At 39.2% G+C, this 22,106-nt stretch overlaps 1 protein-coding gene across 4 annotated transcripts in view; it reads left to right on the top strand.

The window, feature by feature from the left end:
* Positions 1 to 22,106, top strand: part of Prkd3 (protein kinase D3) — a 66,632-nt gene that overhangs the window by 26,689 nt on the left and 17,837 nt on the right. For 2 of the 4 annotated variants that reach the window (XM_027426045.2, XM_027426044.2), the window contains exons 3-10: positions 5,507 to 5,645; positions 7,425 to 7,556; positions 9,289 to 9,446; positions 13,454 to 13,646; positions 14,177 to 14,254; positions 16,425 to 16,608; positions 17,572 to 17,695; positions 21,020 to 21,097. In XM_027426045.2, coding sequence (XP_027281846.1) covers positions 5,507 to 5,645; positions 7,425 to 7,556; positions 9,289 to 9,446; positions 13,454 to 13,646; positions 14,177 to 14,254; positions 16,425 to 16,608; positions 17,572 to 17,695; positions 21,020 to 21,097 — 1,086 coding nt within the window. Of the gene's footprint in view, positions 1 to 3,771; positions 4,241 to 5,506; positions 5,646 to 6,660; positions 6,847 to 7,424; positions 7,557 to 9,288; positions 9,447 to 13,453; positions 13,647 to 14,176; positions 14,255 to 16,424; positions 16,609 to 17,571; positions 17,696 to 21,019; positions 21,098 to 22,106 lie in introns of those variants that run through there. The other 2 variants (XM_027426046.2, XM_027426048.2) reach the window with 2 other exon arrangements.

The raw sequence follows: 22,106 nt of genomic DNA on the forward strand, positions 1-22,106 counted from the left end.
GAATTGGAAATCAGTGGTGAAAGGTAAGAATGAATTCAGGTTCCTGTTGAGTCATTTTCTGATTGACTTGTCCAGACTAGCAAGTTTTGGCTTCATATGGAAATTGTTGTTGAAGTTCTTCCCTTTAGTTAAACACTTTCCAGAGATTGATACTAAATACGTGTGTGTGTGTGTGTGTGTGTGTGTGTGTGTGTGTGTGTGTGTGTGTGTGTGTGTATAAAGTCATGAAGCCTCTAACTGAAATTGATATACTTCACTCAACTATAATAAAAACAAAAATATATGTGTGCTGAAACTCCAAGAAGTTTCCATTTTTTAGAATAGAACTCATACTACCTTGGAAAAACAGAAAAGCCTAGTGATAGTAAATGATTCACCCGGATAATATTGAATTCTAAAGTTGTTTGTTAACAAGCAAAAGTGTTGTTTGGCCAAGTAAAATAAAAGTTTCGAAAGCTTCCCACCTTACCTGACATTTCCCTGACATGTTTAGTGACATGAGACTTTAATGAGGCGGTTGGTCGAGAATGGGGGAAAGACTTCATTTTGTACAATGAAGAGGAGTCACTGACACGATGTAGAAAGTAAATGGAGAAGTTAAGGTGAGGGTACTGCTGGGAACAGGCCAGATTAAAGGCCTTTTTTGCTCTTTAAATTCCTAGTTCTTCAGCTGCTCTTCATTTGCTCCTCAAATCAGGACTGAGGCAGGGTAGGGAAAAGAACCATGGGCTTGTCTGTTTTCAGAAGGGTACTCACTCCTTTCCACATTCCCCAGGCTCTAGAATTTTGACTTCGTTCATTCTCAAACAACAGGGCTTCTCAACTTGAGCTTTAATCAGTAATTAGAGCCAGATAGTTCTATGATGAGAGGCCTTCCTGTGAATTCTGCAGTGTCTTACCTAGTAAATGTACACAAGCCCAGGTTCTGAAAACTAGAAATGAATAAAGACACCACCATGTTCCATCTGAGGCAAATCAGTCTCAGTTGAGAGCCCTAGAGGAATATACTTGTAGCTAGTGCTCCTTACTAAGCGCTACTAAACGTGTTCCCAGCTTTGTTGCCCCTCTAGTCTTGTCCCGTGTCCTAAGTGTCCTTGTTCTCCATGAGAATGGAATGTCTAGAAGGTAGATATACTATTTTATTGGGTGTGTTTTATGGGGTTCTTGTTTGGTTGGTTTGGTTTTTCAAGATAGGGTTTCTGTGTGTAACAGCCCTGGCTGTCCTGGACCTTGCTCTGTAAACCAGGCTGGCTTCGAACTCACAAAGATCCTGCTGCCTCTGCCTCCTAAGTGCTGGGACTAAAGGTGTGAGCCACCAATGCCCAGCCATGTTTTATGTTTTAAGGGTAAACAAAAAGCAATAGTTCAGCAACCCCCCCATGAATGAGAACAGCAGATCTCTTCTCTCTCTCTCTCTCTTTCTCTCTCTCTCTCTCTCTCTCTCTCTCTCTCTCTCTCTCTCTCTCTCTCTCTCTCTCACACACACACACACACACACACACACACACACACACACACACACACACACACATTGATTGGCATTATTTTGCCAGAATATTTTTCCCTTTTAAAGTTATAAAACTGGGTGTAAACGTGACCTTTTCCTTTATTCCTTATTCTATTGGAAGTATAGCTTAGAAAAACGGGCTATTATCTTTGAACAGCTTCAGCCTACTGTTCATGTCACTGAATAGATTTTGAGATATATCTTTTGTTTATGTCTTTTAATGTTTTGGTCATGCCTTGTTTTTTCTTTTCTTTTTCCTCATGTGTTCCAGGGCAGCCTCCAAATCCTTGAACTTCAGATCCTCTGCCTGCATCTCTAGAGAGCTTGGATTACATATGTGTACCTTGATGCTTGCTTGGCTTGTTCATGACTTTTCACAAAGCCTCTATGTACCAAGAATCATGGAAGAAAAAAATTCATTCTAAGGAATAGTTGGAGTTTGTAGTATTGAAGGTCATTGAACTATTAAAAATAGACAAAAATGTAAATAACAAACTTTTATAACATATCTTAAGCATATGGAAAAAGTCAGCCTTGTATAACCAACAAATACGAATCAGGGAAAAGGAGATGGCTCCATGGATAAAACTTTCCCTTTAAGCATGAGGACCAGAGTTCAGATCCCCAGAATCCACAGGAAAGCAGGACATGTTGGCTACCTAGAGAGGTAGAGTTGAGGAATCCTGGAGCAAGCTAGCTAGACTTGCTGGAATCTGTGAGTTCTGGGTTCAGGGAAAGACCTACACTAATTAAATAAAGTAAGGACTGCACATGTGCATATAACATGAATGCTAATGCACACTACAAACACACACTTGTAAAAAAAAAAAAAGTGGGGGAGAGTACAAGTTGAAACTACACAGAAGTACCACTTTCACATAAGAGCAACAAATTTGGTAATGCACTTAAAATAGCATACAACAAAAACTCTTTTCTTATTCCATTTTTAGGTGTGTCGTGATCGTATCTGTGTATTTGCATACCTTTTGCATGTGTATGCAAATGTGCACATGTGTACACATACATGTAAAGGCCTAAGGTTGATGTCAGGACTCATCCTCTGTTGTTCTTCCACTTTTATTCATCAAGGCAGATCTCAGTCAAACCCAGAGCTCACTAATGTGAGTAGTCTTGCTAGCCAACTTGCTCTGGGGACTGCCCATCTCTCTCACCTTCCAAGGCTGGAGCAGGAGGGCCTCCACAACTACCCCATATTTACATGGGTTTTGGGATCTGAACTCCAGTGCTTGCACTTGCTTATGGGGCAAGCACCGAGACATTTCCCCTTCCCCACAAACTCTTTAATGTTTTGCCTGGTATAAGTTGTTATAGCCTTCATGAAGACCAATTAGGCAGTATCTGAAAGTTTAATATATATGTATCCTCTGACCCAGGAAATATATTCTGAGAAATTCTTTCTTTACCTGTACTCCAGAAGTGGTAAAAGTAGGAATATGTGATTACTCACTAGCTATTGTTTTTAATAACAAAATATTGGAAACAGTAATGGCTAAAGTACATCCAACTCATCAGGAATTCAAGTTCTTTATATATGGTACATTATTCATGGTAACTGCCAAGTATGCTCTATTTCACAGATGGAGAAACTATCATTAAGATTATATAATTAATAATATTTTCATTATTATATATTAATATATTAATAATTAATAATAACAGGGCTTAGCATGATAGCTTAGTAAACTGCTTGCTGTGTGAACCTAAGTTTGATCCCCAGAACATAAAATTCTGGGCACGGTCAGGCTTGTGAGAATGTAGTGAGGCTGGCACTATACCTGTGTGGTCTGCCTCCTCAGAACCGAAACCTCAGTCTAATAATGAGAAAAACATCAGACAGCCCCACTAGTAAGGCGCACTATAAAACACATGACCAGTAAGCAACATAATCAAAATCTCCAGAAACTGCAGAATGTGAGAAATTGTTATATTGGAAAAGACATAATAGCACCTGGCAGCTCAAGGTCACATAGATTCGTGGATGTGATCCTGGAAAGGAGAAAGGACATTGGGTAAAAGCTAAGGAAATCTAACCAAATATGATAACATTTGGTATAAATGTATCATACTACTATAACGTATTAATAATGGGGAAACTGGGTAAATGGGAACACTAATTTTTAGATGAATTTTTCTGTACATCTAAAACTTTAAAAAAAATACTAGTAAATATAATGAGTAATATTTTAAAAGTAAATTTAAAATTCAGGCATCCATTTGAAAAGAAAGCCTGAACATAATTATTTGTGATACTTTAAATGTTTTATTAATTCTTTAAGAAGCTGATGCAATTTATTTTTATCATACTCACCTCTGTTCCTTCCCCCGGCTCCTTTCAGATTCACTCCCACCTCCCTACACCACCAACTTTGTGTCAGTTTTCCTTTTAATTCCTTGTCCACTTGTGTTACTCATAAACTCCTGGATGTGGAGCCATCAACTGGAGCACGGGCAGCCTTCCTAGGAGCCACACCCTTAAATATGAACTCTCCATCACCTGTCCATAGCTTCTCAGTTAGCTTTGCAGGCGCCATCCTTCCCCCGTGTTGGAATGTTGATGGACTTACTTTTGTGCGGGTCTTGTACAGACAACCACAGCTGCTGAGAGGTCATGGGTGCAGGAGGAGTTCTGTCATCCAGAACGTTGTCCAGTCTACCTCATCCTCTGGCTCTTGCAGTCTGTCCGGCCCCTCTTCTGTGGTGTTTCTGAGCCATGTGGGTATCAAGGGAAAGTTAGAATTTCTTTAAAATTCTAACATGACTTGGGTCACATTCTCATTTGTGAAGACCTGGTTTCTGAATTTTTCAAGCTCACCAGTAGCAAATACCTGTATATTCATTTCCTTAGCAGGTTGTTTCTGTTTGTTTTGTATGTTTACACATTTTAAAACCATGAGCTCGTAGTTTGTTTCCTGTTTCTCTGTAGATGTTTATCTTTAATATAGTCATGCCTCTAAACCTGGGATGTTTTTAAAGATTGGCCACAGTGATTCCCTGAATTTCAGTGACAGTACTTAATCTTTTCTCATGTTTTTGTTTTTGTTTTTCCAGTATGTTGTCTGGCATTTGCTTTGGGATCATTCTTATCTTAAGAAACACACTTATAAACTCTTATAATAAATAGCAGGGTCTTTCACAAGCCAGTCATTAGAACTTGTCCTCTAGTCACTCAGTAATTTATCTTATTTATAGATGAGTATTTTTGTGGAAATATTTGCTTATCTAGAAAATGACTTTTTTGTCAACCCCAATATCTTTCAGCCCCTTAACCTACAAAGGTTTATTTTAAATAATTATTTGTAATATTTTCTGCTCTCCTTCTTTTACCTGCACTTGGGTATTTGTGTATTCATTTATCTGTTCAGTGCTGAGGCTTGTCCTGGACAGTCCACATGCTAGATAAACACTGAGCCACTCCCTGTCCCCAGTCCATGCTACGGTTATCCATTAGGTCATGTATCCATTAGGTCATGTGTCTCTTGCAGTATTCTATCTCCTCTAGGCATACTTTTGTTTGAATGTTACTTTCTTTCTTTAACTGATGTTTTGAGCTTTTAATTTTTTCAGTTACTATCAATAGAGACAAAGAACAAGCCTTTAGCATTTCATGGACATTGTACATGTCATATCCAGAGACGAGCAATACCTGATTGAGCAGTACGCTCTAACAAATGGAAAAAAGTACTTGCCTTGCAGGCTAAGAATAGAGCGAGTGGAAGGTTGTGTTCTCTTATAGCAGTTTAGAAGTCTGAGTTTTGTAAGAGATCTGTGTTTTAAGGTAATGATTATTTATTTGCAAATTTACTTTTCCATTTTTGAGCTTTAAAATTAACCAGAGTATTTGAGTACAAGGTTCACCTTTTCCATATTAAAGGAGTTGTTAGCTACCAGTATTAAGCTAGAACATGTTAAAATTCTTCCATAGCATACTTACAGCAGTAGAAAGCTATGGGATGCTGACACAGGGCTGTTTTCCTACAGTTTCCAGAGTGTGGATTCTTTGGCATGTATGATAAAATTCTTCTCTTTCGCCACGACATGAACTCGGAAAACATTTTGCAGCTGATCACCTCAGCAGATGACATACATGAAGGAGATCTGGTAGAAGTTGTCCTGTCAGGTAAGCAAATGGCTCCTTTTGGGCTTTTCCCTTTTTTTTCTTTTTCTCCCACAAGAGTATTTACTATACTAGTTCTGTGTTCTGCTGCTCTTGGCTTTGGTACTGTGTAATTGCTTGCTTCTTTAATGTGTAGTAATGGTTTCTGCGTGGCTTTCACTTTCAGGAAGGTTATATCACAATGAGAAAATAGGAAAACAATGAATTACTTAAGTGTTTTGAAGCTAAAAGAATTACCAGTTAAACTGAAAAGAAATTCTTTCTGTGGGTCAAAAAAAAAAAAATAAGATGAGATTAAAGTTGTTTCCTTTTCCCATTTCTGTTAAAAGTATAGATGAAGAGAACTGAGGTTCCAAAAAGAGAATCTGGATAGAAGGAGAAATATTAAAGATCTGGAGGAGACAGTGACAGTGCTGATTACTTGCATGACTTTGAACTGTTTCTTCCCCCTGTTGACAGTGGGCATAACCCACTTCTGTTCCTGCCCTGCCCCTTCTCACCTTTCCTTTGTCCTCTAACTCCCACTATTTCCAATCTCACTAACAGCGAGGAACAAGATGGCCAGTGAATAGTGTGAGGGAAGGAAGGAAGGCTCCATGAAGGCATGCTTTTGATTGGCAAGAAAGGAGACTGATAAAAGAGGGGAAACAGCCCGGGCGGTGGTGGCGCACACCTTTAATCCCAGCACTCGGGAGGCAGAGGCAGGCGGATTTCTGTGAGTTCAAGACCAGCCTGGTCTATATGAGCTAGTTCCAGGACAGCCTCCAAAGCCACAAAGAAACCCTGTCTCAAAAAATCAAAAAATCAAAATAAAAATTAAAAAAGAGGGCAAACAAGTGTCAGCCTCCTTCCCACACCCATCTTTCAGCCTATCCCTGGGATCCTCTGGCCACTTCGTTTCCTATTGGTCCTAATGCTCCTCATCTGTTTCTCAATCTGCTGGCTCTGATCTTACATCACAACCCCACCTGTCTTTCTCCTCACTCACGAGGGGATTTATGCTCTCTTCTTCTTTAAGGTCATGATCACATTCATTCCCTCTTGGCTTTGGACCTTTCATCAAACCACGGGGACATCACTAGTGACTTTCAGGTTGAAGTGAAAGAAATGTGTCTGTATCTGCTGCACTCCGTTGCTCACGGAGGAGAAAGGAGCCCTGGCAATATGTGTAAACTCATTCTCACAGAAACATTTTCACAATGAGGTTAAGTCCCATAATACTTTTATTTTTACCATTTACTTCAGTGTTTTCTTTCTCAGCAGTTTTTAATGGGCTAAAGACGATGGAATAGTTGTTTGCCATCTTGTCGTTATGAGACAAAGCTTTTGTTATACCTAGCCTACAGACTTCCAACTTGGCTTATTTGGAGCTTAACTCATTTAAAGCTGTTGAACTTCTAAAAGTGCTGCTTAAAAATCACAGGATTGGGTCAGAGGGATGGCTCCACAGATAAAGGCCTCTGCTACCAAGTCTTACAGCCTGATGTTGACCCCCAGGTCACACATGGTAGGAGGAGAGAACTCAGACCTCCACACATACCATGCAACATGCTCCTTCTCCAACACACATGCACACACACAATAAATAAATGTAGTAAAATATTTTACATCACAGTTTAAATGCTAAAAATAATTTATTTTGTGTGGTCAGATGAAACTTTTAGAGAAGTTACCCTGTATTTTGATATGCATGGATATGATGACCGTTCCTAACATGTTTGCCATTATAAAATATGGTTTAACAGTTTGTTTTTGCTTTGATTTTTTTTTTTCCCCAAAAAGCCTTGGCCACAGTAGAAGACTTCCAGATTCGCCCTCATACTCTCTATGTACATTCTTATAAAGCGCCTACTTTCTGTGATTATTGTGGTGAAATGCTCTGGGGATTGGTACGTCAAGGATTAAAATGTGAAGGTAAGTACTTTTAGATTCATGTTTTAACTTGAAAGAGATTTTTACATTCATATTTTTTACTTACCAGTGAAAGGCTAAGATCATAGTTGGTGTCTAGACAGTAAGGGTTAGAATTGCAAAGCTGAGAGCTCTGGCTTTATCTCTGCCTCCACCTACTGGTCCCTTTGCATAGGCACCTTAGTAGACTGAGTAGGTAGCCTACTTACCAGTTTTGTGAGTAGTTAAAGAAGGTAATGTGAATAAAATATTTGACACAAAACAGTGACTTAGTAACTTTTGGCCGTTTTTTAGCTTTTTCTGTGCAGTGGTAAAATGTCAAATTGTTGTGAGTTAGAATTGCTGGGGAGCAGGCCACAGGGGCATAAGTCTAATTAAGACAGTCTTCTGCTGTGGAGAGTCAGTTAACTTGTTTGTAAAGTAATGGCAAGCAAATACTTTATTTAGGTTTTGTAGGCTGTGGTCTCTATTGTGACTTACCTCTGCTGTTGTAATATAAAATTGACCATAGGAACCAGAGAGATGATTCATCACCTGAGAGCACCTGCCAGAGGACCTGGGTTCAATGCCCAGCACCCACGTGGTGCCTCACAACCATATATAACTTGAATTCCAGAGGATCTGATGCCCAAGGGCACCAGTCATGTATGTATTACATATTCATACATGAAGACAAAACATTCATACACAGAAAAAAAAATTTAATTGTTTAAAAACTCAACAGTTAACCACAGATAATATATAAATAAACAGCAGACAATGTTCCTACAAAACATATTTATAGACTAGGGGAGATGTCTTAGTTGGTAAGGTACTTGCCACACAAGCATGAGGACATGAGGGCCTGAAAAAAAAAAGCGGGGTGTGGTGACATGTTTGGGAAGTTTGGAGACAAAAGAATCGCTAGGGTTTTCGTACATCTCAAGGTCCCTGTCTCCAAAATAAGGTAGATATCTCCTAAGGAATGATAGCTGAGGTAGATCTCTGATCTCCACACTCTTACACACGTACCTGTGCATACATGACACACATGTAACTTTTGTGTTATTATATATTACATATAATAGTATTACTCTATTATTATTTACTATTATTTTATATTCGTGAACAATGAGGTTTTAAGTTCCATGTAATTTTCTCATCATTGAAGGTTTGTTGTACATAGGCCACAGTTTGCCTCTGGATAGTGCTTGAAGCCAGTAGCTCTTGAACTTTTGCCAAGTATCATAAAGCATGCTTTGCTGGGCTCCACCCCCAGTGGAGCTTCTGATTCTGTGGATTTGGGGATGAATCTAGTAATTTATGTCTTAGCTATCATAAGTCAAGATTCACTGCTCTAAGTAATTTAACTTTTTTTTGAAGATTTATTTATGATGTCTACATTGTTCCTTCTGCATGTATCCCTGCAGGCCAAAGAGGGCACCAGATCACATTACAGATGGCTGTGACCCACCATGTGGGTGCTGGGAATTGAACTCAGGACCTCTGGAAGAGCAGCCAATGCTCTTAACCTCTGAGCCATCTCTCCAGCCCTTAATTTAACTTTTCTAAATAAACCTTTCTACACTTTTACTATTCTTGAATTTCTACCTTGCACATAGTCTGTCATCTGAGTTCTTAATTAATGTTGGTATTGTTGCCAGAAAGAATAAATAAAGAGATGCTGGTTTTTAAGTGTCACATTTCAAATAGTTACATTTTAAAATTGTATATTTTACTCTTAAAATATACTTAGGCTGTGGATTAAATTATCATAAACGATGTGCCTTCAAGATTCCAAATAACTGCAGTGGAGTAAGAAAGAGACGTCTGTCAAATGTGTCTCTGCCGGGACCTGGCCTCTCCGTTCCGAGACCCCTGCAGCCTGAATGTGTGCCCCTTCTCAGTGAAGAGGTATGTATTCTCAGGTCATAGAAGGACTTTTACTAGTTATTCCTAGTGGCTTTACAGGACTTACGATGTCCTAAAACAGGTGATAGCAGAGTATAGTAATGTTGCTACACTTTCAGCACTTTAAACGTGATAATGATGACAAGACCTACCAATAGCAATAGATTGTATTCTGTGCCCCCTTGGGATTGCATTATCACTTAGACCTCTGTGTGAGCCTCCTTTCCATTATCCTGGCACCCAGTCTCCATACTTCACTTAATCTTGCAAGTAACCATCAGGTGAGGTTTCCTAATATACCATTCTGATTATGTCTCTCTCCACTAGGTAACTATGTTAGGGATCTCCAGAAGATCAAAACCCGTAAAGGGGTGGGTGTGGGTGTGTGTGTGGGTGTGTGTGTGTGTGTGTGTGTGTGTGGGTGTGTGTGTGTGTGTGTGTATGTGTGTGTTTACATGACAGGATTTATAGACTAGGAAGCAGGAGAAACTAATAGTTACTTAGAAACTGGAAGCCTCAGAACATGAGGGGCTACTAATTCGAACCTCTGGAGAGTTGCTAGTAAAGTTTGCCTTCAGAGACTGGTGCATATGGAGTCTGACACACCCAGTGATGGCAGGAGAAATTAACTCTCTGCTATTAGCATAGTATGTGGAATATGTGTTGCTTCTGCTTTTTGTTGCATCTGGACCCACAGCCTCATCAGCGATGCCACCCATACGGGCAGCATGTTTTCCCACCCAGCATGTCTTTCCAGTCAGTTTGCTGACCCACATGGCAGTAGTCGAAAAACACATTTACCTAGACCTATAATGTACCTTATTCTTTGGATACCATCACACTTCTGAAACCTTCCTGTTGTGAGTCTAACAAACATTCTGCCTAGTGTTTGCGAACTAGATTATAGAAAATGAAGAATAAGTTTCTAAAACTCAACAAATAAAAGCCAAGATAATAACACCTCACTGAGTAAGGAAGTAAGTTTGGAAACAGGCACATTGGGAGTAAAACCTTTAAGCATAACTCTGAGATTGCTTTGTCTGCATATACAAGGCTATTTCTATCATGACCATAGAAGATGTTGTAAAGAGGTTTATGAACTCAGAGAAGTTCTATGTCTTTATGTGCCTCACTTTTTTAGCTCAGCACAATACTTGGTACTTAGTAAATACAAGGAGTGAATGAACGTGCTGCTTCTCAAAATGGGAGGTATACTGCTAGATCTATTATCTACATGAGTCTGGGAACACAAAATGGTTAAATGACTCCCCAGAGTTACAGGGCACATTAATAGGAAATACTCAATTTAAGTTCAAATTTCATTAGTTATTTTCCCCTAGTGTATTATTCAAGGATAAATATAGAAGTTTAATGAAGATTTGTGTACTTGGCAGTATTTGAAATGGCTTACATCTGTAAATCGTAATCTTGCCATTAGTTGTTTTTATAACCTCTGTCGTTCACATATTAGTACTATCAGGGCTTCTGTATACTAGTACGGTGCAAGGCTTTAGCCTATTGTCTGTTTAACAAAATCTTTACAAACAGGTATCAAAGTACAAATTTATATAACTCTCTTGTAAAAACTCTCATTTTTATATACTGCTTAGCTACAGGAAGAGATTTTTGAGGTAGAGAGAGAAAGGATCATGGGTTTTAGACCAGTCAGAGCCTGCCACAGGGACAACAAACACCTGGCTTAAAAAAAAAAAGTTGGAAAGGAACTACGGTATAGAGACTGGGAATGAGAAGCTATGTATAGACAGACATATGGAAGGCCTGGGGAAAAAATTGATAGAAAATTAGTTTATCTCTGGTACAGAGAAGTATATTCCTTTACGAGCCCCACAAATGATGCTCTGGTGGCAGCTACACAGTTGGTTGTTAGGAGCCTAGGGGAGAACAGAGGAAGGGAAAGGTACAGCCACCCTGTAGTATTCACGGGTATTGGCTCCAGGACCTTCAACAGATAATGAAATCCATTAGTGTTCAACTCCTTCATAGACATTGACACAATATTTGCATATAACCTACACACATCCAAGGTCTCTTGCTAAATCTACTAACGTCCTCCTCCCTTCGACTGCTCGTTAAGTCTGCCATACTTTTCCTGCCATCCTCACCCTCACCGACAGATGTGACTGATGGGATCATATTGAGAGTCAGCATACTGAGGCATCAAGAAAAATGTTTATTAACCACTGATTTTAATCTCTGAGTCCAGTTTCATATTTAGAAGGGGATAGAATTTAAGCAACCCCATATTCTGACAGGTGACTGCTACAGCCACACACCCAGAATTGGGCCCTGTACTGTGTCCCTAATGCCCTGATATCAGCAGGACCTGAACAAAGGCACTACCTGGCTATTGGCATATGAAAAGACCTTCTAGAAAATAACAACTGGTAGCTAACTCAGGCTTACTGTGTCTTGTCAGATTTGAATTTGAGACAAACTTAAAGTAGTAAATAAAGGAGCAGGAGGTGTAAAGTGGGCTGACATATCTGTGCTTTAAACGTCGCTGGTTATGAGAGCATCCGGACAAGCGCAGAACGCCATTTCCGACAGCGAAGACGCAGGACTTTAATCTTTTCAGTCATCTGGGGGAGGTATTCAGCCTGTGTGCATAACAATGGGATTATGTTTTGTGTTCCAAATGTATAACATAGCACTTAGCATATAATAACCAGTGGATGTGTATTCAAAGAATGGAGTGAGCTGCACTGAACTGGCTTATAATTTAGTTTGACTACTCCCTTTGTTTAGAGAGAGCCATGGTTATAAAAATCCACTTATCTCTTAAGCAACATAAGCAATTTTAATTGCTCTTTAATTTTTCATTTTTACTTGGGGGAAAAAAACTGGAAAATATTTGCAATATCAAGGAACTGCCTAAAAATCTAATTACTCTCTCTAACACTGTTTATGTTTTGTCTGCCATCATTTAGTTCAAATTCCTACAAACATATTCTAGCGTTGTTCGGAAATTTTTGAGGCTAAATTTTGTTTCAGGCTTTTTTCATGATGCATCATGAACAGGGACCATGATTCCTCAGTTCATTGCTTTTCCTGGGATTAACTGCTTGGTCAGCTCTGAGTGGGTATTAACATGTTATAAATTCCTTGTTGGGTTTTGGTTTTTATTGTAAAATGCTAAATGTGCCTAGCAAATACTAATCATGTGTGTGTGTGTGTGTGCGTGCATATGAACAGACACGGGGAGCTGGGGAATGAAAATGATAGAATGCTATTGGGTTGGCTGAGGAACCTGCTTTTGTTGGTGGTAGAATGAGCTCCATTGTAAAGGAAGCTATGGAAAGTGCCAGTGGCGGGAATGCCGACCTCAACAGCAAAGTCAATCAGTAGGTCCCAAGGAGAACAAACTGCAGGCCCGTTCCTGTGGATGATGGGAAATTGTTCAAGTCTATTGGACCTTTCCTGGGAGTGGGAGAACATGACTCCCCATCATCAGTGCTTAGAACTCATGATTGGACCCTGTGTCCTCCCCTTGCTCAATATTTAATCCCATCTTCTCAGCACCAGCTGTGATTTTGGTCAAGGACCTCTCTCTTCTTCAAGCGTGTTTTGTGGCACTCTGAAATGTAGAGAAATAAACCCAATGACTGAACCTCATGTGAATTGCCCCTGTTAAATCAAATGGGTAGTTCCCTGCAGTAGTTTGGAGCCAGCTTTGCTACTATTGTAACTCTGTATTTGTTTTCAAAGGTGCTAAAAACTGGAATCTGCTGGTGGTTTCTCTGCTCTTTGAAATGATCCCAATAAAGTAATTTTCCACACTTTGTTCTTGTGTTAGCCATTGCTCAGATTCATCAAAAGTCTGTACTTTCCTCATGCAAATACCAGTAACTTAAGTTCAAAGGAAACTGCTGAGGTCCACAGTTTTTAAGTACTGACTTTAGTAGTATTCCCAATAACTTGTGCTTAAGCTTTACTCCCAACACTTTGTTTTTAGTATTAACTTAGGCTGACAGAAATTACTTACGTTTTAGTCACATACTCACCAAGAACCAAGTAAGAGAATCCCGTCCTGGAGCGGCCGTCCAATCTGGATGGAAAAGATGGTGATGTGCAGGGTCAAAGTCCCACACACATTTGCTGTCCACTCATACGGCCGTCCCACAATCTGTCAGTACTGCAAGCGGCTCCTGAAAGGCCTCTTCCGCCAAGGCATGCAGTGTAAAGGTAGGATTGCTTACATTCCTGGTACAATTCATGTAGGTTTTTATAATAGATACAAGTTGAAAATAAGCTTCAGAAACATTTACTATAATAATGGTTTCTTCCAGTTAGCTTAAAGTGCTGTATCAGTGCCAAATTACTTTGATCTCCAGTGTTTATACTGCTAAAAGAGAAACCATCAAAGCAACTATATGAGAAATAATGGCACTCATTCTCACTAAGTTAATTAAGTATAAGATCCCATGGCTGGTGCGTAGAAAATCTATGCATGCCTTTAGATTCTTCATGAAGGAGGAGAGATGGAGCTGCCAGCATGTTTGCATCCTACAAATGGCATTAGCATCATTATACAAAGACACTGATACCTGGTTGGCTTAAAAAACTATTAAATGCCATCAGAAGTTGAGACCAGACTATCATCCAAAACTTGAGTTCTTAGAGGGAGGGAGACACTCTCTTTGACTGATTTAAAGGAAGTGTAATCCTATCTGATCTTACCTGTTTAAATGACAAGTTGAGTATCTTTATTTCAGATTGCAAATTCAACTGCCACAAACGCTGTGCTTCAAAAGTACCAAGAGACTGCCTCGGCGAGGTTACTTTCAATGGAGGTAAAATTAGATATCTTTTATTGCTTTATAAAAGATAGAAAAGGTCACGACTCTGTATTGTCATAATAAGATTGTTCACATATTTTATTTTGCTGGCTTTGTGCAAGGTTTTCTTCTGACGTAATAACTAAGCAGAATGCAGAGATCAGTGACGCTACTCAGTAGTAGCTAGTTAACCCCTTCCAGTCTTTCCTTTAGCCGTCTTGCTACTCTGTGACTTCCAGTATCCAGTGGTGCTGCATAGCAGCTTGCAGGTGCACTTCTAAAATCTTGCTGTTGTCTTTTCCTTTATTTATTGACTTTTAAATGTAAAAACACCCCTCTGAGGTCATCCTAATAAATATCTAATCACATATATAGTAACTAATTTGCCTAAGAATAGGGCTAAGAAATGTAAGAGCTAGAATTTGAACCTGTATCTGACTCTTTTGTCTTTCTCTCAAGTAATCTATGACCATCTTCCTCCCAGACATTACTAGTGAAGCCATCGCATGCTTTTGGAATGGGGGTGGGAGGAGTACATGCTTTAGGCTTCTGACATCATTCTCTTTTAACAGTTTATATGAGAGATAACAGTAAATGTAAGTAAACTTCTAGGAATAGGCTAAGGATTGAAAATCCAACTCCTTGAGAATTCAATTAACATTTTCTGCATGTTTTCCATGGCTGTCAGTTGTCTTGGATCTGTTTAGCCTGGTATTAAATACCATAGGTGGGGTAGTTTATAAACAACAGAAACTAATTTCCCATAGTTCTGAAGACTAAGAAGTCCAGGGTGCCAGCAGATTCTGAATTTAGTGTGAGTCTTACCTCCTGGTTCATGGAAGATGCTGTTTAGCTCCATGGAAACATGCTGGAATGTGCAAATAAGTCTTTGGGGCACTAATACAAATCATAGGCACAGAGCCTGCACAACTGATCACCTCCCAAAGGTCCCACCTCTGAATATCACTACCTCAGAAGGTAGATTTAATACACAGGTTTGGGGAAACCCTCTCATTTGCACCAAGGCTGATTGACATCATTGGCAGAGTATGGTTTTTCCCATGCCTAGAGTCTTGCCTAGCTTTAGAGTTTACACAGTTTTGTGCTTTTCTATCTTTTGGATATGAAATGCCATATATTCATTTTAATTTGCATTTCTCTGGTTACTTATGAGTTTGAACATCTTTCAAGTGTTCACTGGTTATTTATGCATGCCCCACCCCCTGCATTGCCTGTTCAAATGCTTTATTTTTGTGATAATTTGACATGCTAATCCTTTTTTCATGTATAGATGGCATGACTTGGCATATTTTTTTAGCAGCTTTTCTGAGATCTAGTTTGTTTGTTTTATAGTTTACCTATTTGATATATTCATAGTTATGTGGCCATGACTCTGTCTAATGTCAGGAATAATTCATAGTCCTCCCCAGAATAAAGAGATCAGTGATGCTACTCATTAGTAGTTAGCCTCTGGCAACCAGTAGACAGCTTTCTACTTCTATGCTTGTCTATTTTAGAAATGATGTATCAATACAGTTATCCAATAAATATGTAGGCTGGTGGTGGTTTCCTTTAACTTAGCATAATCTCAGAGTTCAGACCTATTGTAACTATGTCAGTGTTTAGTTCTTCTTATGGACAAATGACACTGCTCTCAGAAAGATGACTGCAGTTTATTTTTGCAGTTACCAGTCAGTAGGTGTTTGAGGTGAACCTACTTTGGGGTTGTTAGGAATAAAATTGCTGTGCATGCCTTAGTATTAGGTAAGATACCTAATATAGTAGATGGTTGAGGGACTTGGTAACTATGTTTAACATTCTGAAGACCTGCCAGCCTTCCAGAGCCACTGTACAGGCTTACATCCATCAGCATTTAAATAAATGTTCTATCTTTTATCATTGATTGTAGACTTTCTTTAAATATTCTGAATACAGCTCTCTTATCTAATGTTTTTTGCATATACTTTCTCAGTGGTAGATCACTTGCCTAGAATTTGCAAGGCCCTGAATTTGATTGCCAGCCCACAAAAAAAAGTAAGAAACAAGCTAAGACTCTCTCACCTTGAATCTTAAAGATGCTTTTCTCAAGTTTTAAAACTTTTCCGAGTTGGTTTTAAGACTAATCTGGTTAGATGCATTGATGCTTTATTAATATTAAACTGTAATTCTTTTAAAACTCTCCTAGAGCCTTCCAGTCTGGGAACTGATACAGATATACCCATGGATATTGACAGTAATGACATGAACAGTGACGGCAGTAGGGGCTTGGATGACTCAGAAGAACCATCCCCACCAGAAGACAAAATGTTCTTCCTGGACCCAACCGATCTTGATGTGGAGCGAGACGAGGAAACTGTTAAAACAATCAGGTAAGGCATTAAGCTGCTGCCAAAGGCAAAGGCAGGTCAGCATCTCCATTAAGGAAAGGAGGCATTTCTTTAAGTGGAATTTTAAATGCAACTTAAAATCTAATTAAATTGTGGCTAATTCTTTTTTGTATGCACCACAGTATTTCTGAAATAAATTCTGTTACCTTTGCTATCTACTTGGGATAGAAAGTACAAGAATCTTTACTTTCTTAAAAAGAAAAGGACTTTGTTTAATAAAGTCTGGATAAAATGTCTAGCTTGTGGATCAGCTACCTCAAGGTGCCAGTAGTAAACCATTAATTAAAGTGACCTGGTTTCTTTGCACACACAGGTTACCAGGTGGTAAAATGAGCAATGAAAAATACATTCCTGTGATGTTTTCATACATTTACACCAAATTGCACATTTTCTCCAGATAGAATTTTATTTGACCTGATATTACTTACTACAGTGTTTAATTTTCTTAATACCCATAAGTAGTTTCCCTTAAGAGTATTTTTTCTTTAATATGATTGACTGATTTTAAAATTTGAGCCCTGCAAAGTTAAATAAACATGTTTTGCTTTATGAATTTATTCTTCTGCCTAGGGCAAGAAAATTCCTCAACAGCAAACCCAAATGAACCCCCCAGTCTCCAGGTCACCTGGCCAGAAGATCCTTCTTCTCCATCCGTCATCTCCCCTCCCTCCCTCCCCCACCCTCTCATGTGTGCCCATGGCCTTCCAGAAAAGAGCATGACAAACTGTTAGTTACAGTATTACAGTAGTGTGATATGTTTACTGTGCAGCAGTATAACAGGCAGGGATAATTTATTTTCTTGTTAAGTCATTGTCTTCTTATATTTTGAAAAATAGTAGCTCAGTTATCTTTTAAAATTTTTGATGAGGCTATATATACAGTATGTATGAGTCTTTGTAAAATAGACATTGAAAATATTGATCATAAACTTTGAATATTTTTTAGTCCATCCACAAGCAATAATATCCCACTGATGAGGGTTGTGCAGTCCATCAAGCACACAAAGAGGAGGAGCAGCACAATGGTGAAAGAAGGGTGGATGGTCCATTATACCAGCAGGGATAACCTGGTCAGTAATTGCATTTGAATGTGCTAGCAAAACTTGATGATGGCTTTCACTTTCTGCACCTCTGAAATTAAGAGTGGAATATATATTAAGACATTATGTACACTACAGCAGTATATAAAAGTTATACTTGAATGATTGTCAAGATACCAAAGGATCATCAGAGTAATGATTCAAACATAATTATACCTAAAGATGGAAAACGTTAGAATTGCATTTGAGTAGTCATCTTTAGTAACGTAGGACACAGTTGTTTTTATGTGTATGAACAGTGTAAACATGCATGCTCTCTTTGGATCAGTGTAGCAACAAGGAGGAATCGTAAAGTTACAGAAGAACAGCAGAGGAAGGCAGCATAGTGGAATAGTAAGAATACTGGCTTCAGAGCTAGGCTCTCGGAAGTCTGTCACTATAACTGTAAATGTGGTACAATTGATTCTTTTTCTTTACGCCTCCATTTCTTTGTCTGTAAGTCTGCATAGTCATAGTACTTTCTCATACGTCCAAATGAGCCAGTGTATACGAGAAAAGCTTAGGGCAATGTTCAGCTTATAGTAAACAGTCAGTAAATATCAATATCCATTAAGATTTGCTGAATATTTTCTAGTAAGCCTTTTAAGAAGTTAATAATTTGAAGTTAGATTGCTGCATGTTCAGACCTCCTTGGGGAAGGTTCTTTATGTAGAAGATGGCAGTTAATGCAGAAATTCACCACTGGCCACAGTACAGAGAGTAAGTTTCTGTGGAGTGCTCAGCCACAAATGAGAGCCGTGTCAGACCTCATCTCCCTAAGGCCCAGGGACCATTGACAAAAAGGGGCAGGAGGACTGTAAGAGCCACAGTTGGGGAGGACCCGAGAGAACAATGTCTTCTGGACATGACGAAACTGCTGTGCTCAGGAACTCTCAGCAGCTGTGACTACCTGCACAAGATCAAGCCGGTCACCATTCCAGTGGGGAGGGGCTCACAGGCCCCTGTTCTGTCAAGGGCTTTGGGGGTTGGGGGAGGAGACTTGATCTTTAAGGTTATGGCTCTTAGTAGGTCAACCATACATCACCAACGGCCCCCTACCCAGGAATTTATGGTGGCACCAATTGAACTCTAGGTTATTTTTTTAAGGAGGGATACAAAATTGGGTGGGGGGCAAGATCTGGGCAGAGTTGGGAGGGGATGGGGGTAAGAATGATCAAAATTCATTGTATGCATCTATAAAATGCTCAGAGAATAAAAAATATTTAAAAACATGAAGTGTTTAATATATTTAGCTGGTTTTAGTAAAGTTTTATATGGTGACAGCAGTACAGATTATGGCTGATTTTTTTTTATTTGTTTACAATCCATATCCTTTCATCTGGAACTTAAAAAATATACACACATTTGAGAGTTTAGTGGTGTGTCTAGTAAATAGTATTGGGATAACCAAATAGCCATTTTAGGGGAAAAAATGATTGTAACATAAATCACACTTCACATATAACAAAGCTTAATGGATCAAAGACTTAACTAGTTTCAAGTTAAACCAGTAGAAGAAACATTAGAAGAGTTACTTTATCAAGACTCCATGTTGGAGAGGTGAGATAATGAACCAGTCTCACAAAAGAAATTCTGTATGGTAACCTGAAAAACAAGACAGATGACAAACTGAAAAAAGTATTTCAACTTATACTTTAAATAAGAGCTAGTCAGGCATGTGTGAGTAAAGCCAACAAATCGATAATAAAAATACCACAGCCCAGTAAAAAAGCAAATTAAAATGAAAAGAGAAATCACAGAAAGAGAAATAAAATCACTCTTACACAAAAAGTGTGGTTTCATTTATAATAAAAGAAATATCAACTTCAACTTGCATTGACATAATAGTTTCTTTTTTCTTTTTCTTTCTCTCTCTCTTTTTTTTTTTTTTTTTTTTGGTACTTCAGAGATGAAATTTTCATAATACAATGATGCAGTTAGAAAGGGTTAGTCAATGGTTCCAACCTATGGATCAGGACACTTTTGGAGGTCAAACAAACTGTCAGAAAACACATACTTACATTATAATTCATAACAGAAGCAAAGTTACAGTTATGGAGTGCAATGAAAATAATTTTATGGTTGGGGGTCACCACATGAGAAACTGTATTAAGGGGTGGCAACATTAGGAAGGTTGAGAACCACTTGTCTAAGTAGTCACCCATGTGTTGGGGATATGACTAAATTAGGTCAAGTCATATGTAAAATAAAACACTATCAAAGCAGTATTTTTTATCTTTTTAACTTTTTTCTATATTTTGAGAATTTCATATATGTATGCAGTGGAATATATCAACTCCATTTCTCCCCATGTCCCCCCAACAAATCACTCTTTCACCTTCATGCCTTTGTGTGTGTATGCTAACCGCTAAGTCAAGTTAATGAATACTACCCATAAATGCCAGGGTATTTGGCCACCTTCTGGAGGATGCAAACCTACCAGTGTCCAATTCCTCAAAACAAACAAACAAAAAAGAATGATTCTCCTCCTCCCATCAACCATCCACTGTTAATGAGTCCTCATTAATAAGCAAGATGTAAAGAGCATCTATGCCACCTATGCCAGGATTTTGTCTGGCTTGATCTGGTGTGGCCTTGTGCAGGTAACCACAGTTTCTTATGAGTATGATTGCAAAGCTCTGTCATTCCCTGAAGATGGCATTTCACAGCACTCCTCCCTGTCCTCTGGCTCTTTCTGCCTCTGTATGATGTGGCCTGTGCCCTGGTGGTGATGGGGTAAATACCAGTGTCCACTTAGACTGAGTCTTTTATTCTCAGCACATCGACCAGTTAGTTATGTATCTCTCCACTGACTGCTGATCTAGCTTGAGTGCAGCCCAGGTCTGTCAGCTGGAGCTAGGGGAATGACACAAGTGTGGGTCTGGGCTCTGCCTCCAGGAAGCCCTTTCCCGTAGCCACGAGGAGCTGGGCGAACAAGAGTGGTTGGAGCCTGAGAACTCCGCCTGTTGGTGCTCGGGAAGCCGCTGTGTGTGTGTCTTTTGACAATACCTAGAATTTAGCGTATATGTAAATTATATACATCTATGCATATGAATAATCCATAGACATTTATGTGCATGTCCGTGAAAGGATCTCTTGAAACCTAACAACATAGCTTCTTTAGGGAAGAGTAAGGAATGGGATAGGAGGGCTATGAGAGTGACATTTTTCACTAGGTTTCCTTTTTAGATTTTGTAGTTTTTAACCCCATTTTAAAGCCTGCGCAAAATAGAGGAATGGATAGTAAAGAAAGAGTGCAAGTACTTTGGAAGAAATAGCTTTTGAACCCCATTTTCTAACTTCTGTTTTTAATAGAGAAAGAGGCATTATTGGAGGCTTGACAGCAAATGCCTAACATTGTTTCAAAATGAATCTGGATCAAAATATTATAAGGTAAGGGTTTCTTTCATATTTTGTAAAATGTTAAAATATCATGATAATTTTATCTTCTGGTTTCAGTAAAGTTTTATATGGCTAGCTTTATAGTTTACAGAGGTCGTCGTTAGGTCCTTGTTGGAGCAGCTGCCCTCCACCTCCATTTCACATGTACACACATGAAAAAGTGGTGAATTGCCTGTGGTTTTTGGACTAAACATTAAATAATTGGTACTTTACACCAACATGCAGACTCGAAGGAATGCTTGAGCAACCTCACTGCCCTGGATTCTTTTTCTGCCATAATTTGTTCTTGCTCAACTTAAGGGTATTGCTTGCAGAAGAGCAAACACTAGAGACTGCTGTTGAGTGGCGCTAATTGAAGTTGGCACGTGTTGGATGTGGAGGAAAACTACCCTCCTAAATGCTTTTCTGCCTGCACGTTAGTGATCTGCTATAGCCCCAAGTCTCTCTTTTATTTCACCGTGTGTGTGTGAGCATGCATGTGGACCCCGTGCACACACAGTGCATATCATCAGCAGGTACACACGCAGAGCCAGAGGTGGATGTCAGATGTCTTCCTCTGTTATTACCCACATGTTTTTTGAAGTATAAGATTTCTTTTTTATTTTTATGTATACAAGTGTTTTGCCTGAATGTATATATGTGTACTATTTGCATGCTTGGTGCCCACAGTGCCCAGGAGAGAGTATTGGGTCCTCTGGACCTAGATTTACAGGTAGTTGTGAGCTACCATGTGGGTTCTGGGAACTGAACCCAGGTCCTCTTCAAGAGTAGAAAGTTCTCTTAACCACCTCTAGCCCCTCCACATTATTTTTTAAGATAGGATCTTTCACTAAGCCTGGAGCACACTGTTTTGAATAGACTAGCCAGCTATTGAGCTCCCTGAGATCCATCTGCCCCTGCCTGCTACCCTCCAGCTCTGGGATCTGACAGGTCCTCCTGCTTGCACAGCCAGCACTTCACACATCCATGCCCTGAGTCTCTAATACTCCATGATCTGCCT

The sequence above is a fragment of the Cricetulus griseus genome, chromosome 7 (assembly GCF_003668045.3).
Source record: "Cricetulus griseus strain 17A/GY chromosome 7, alternate assembly CriGri-PICRH-1.0, whole genome shotgun sequence".
NCBI lineage: Eukaryota > Metazoa > Chordata > Mammalia > Rodentia > Cricetidae > Cricetulus > Cricetulus griseus.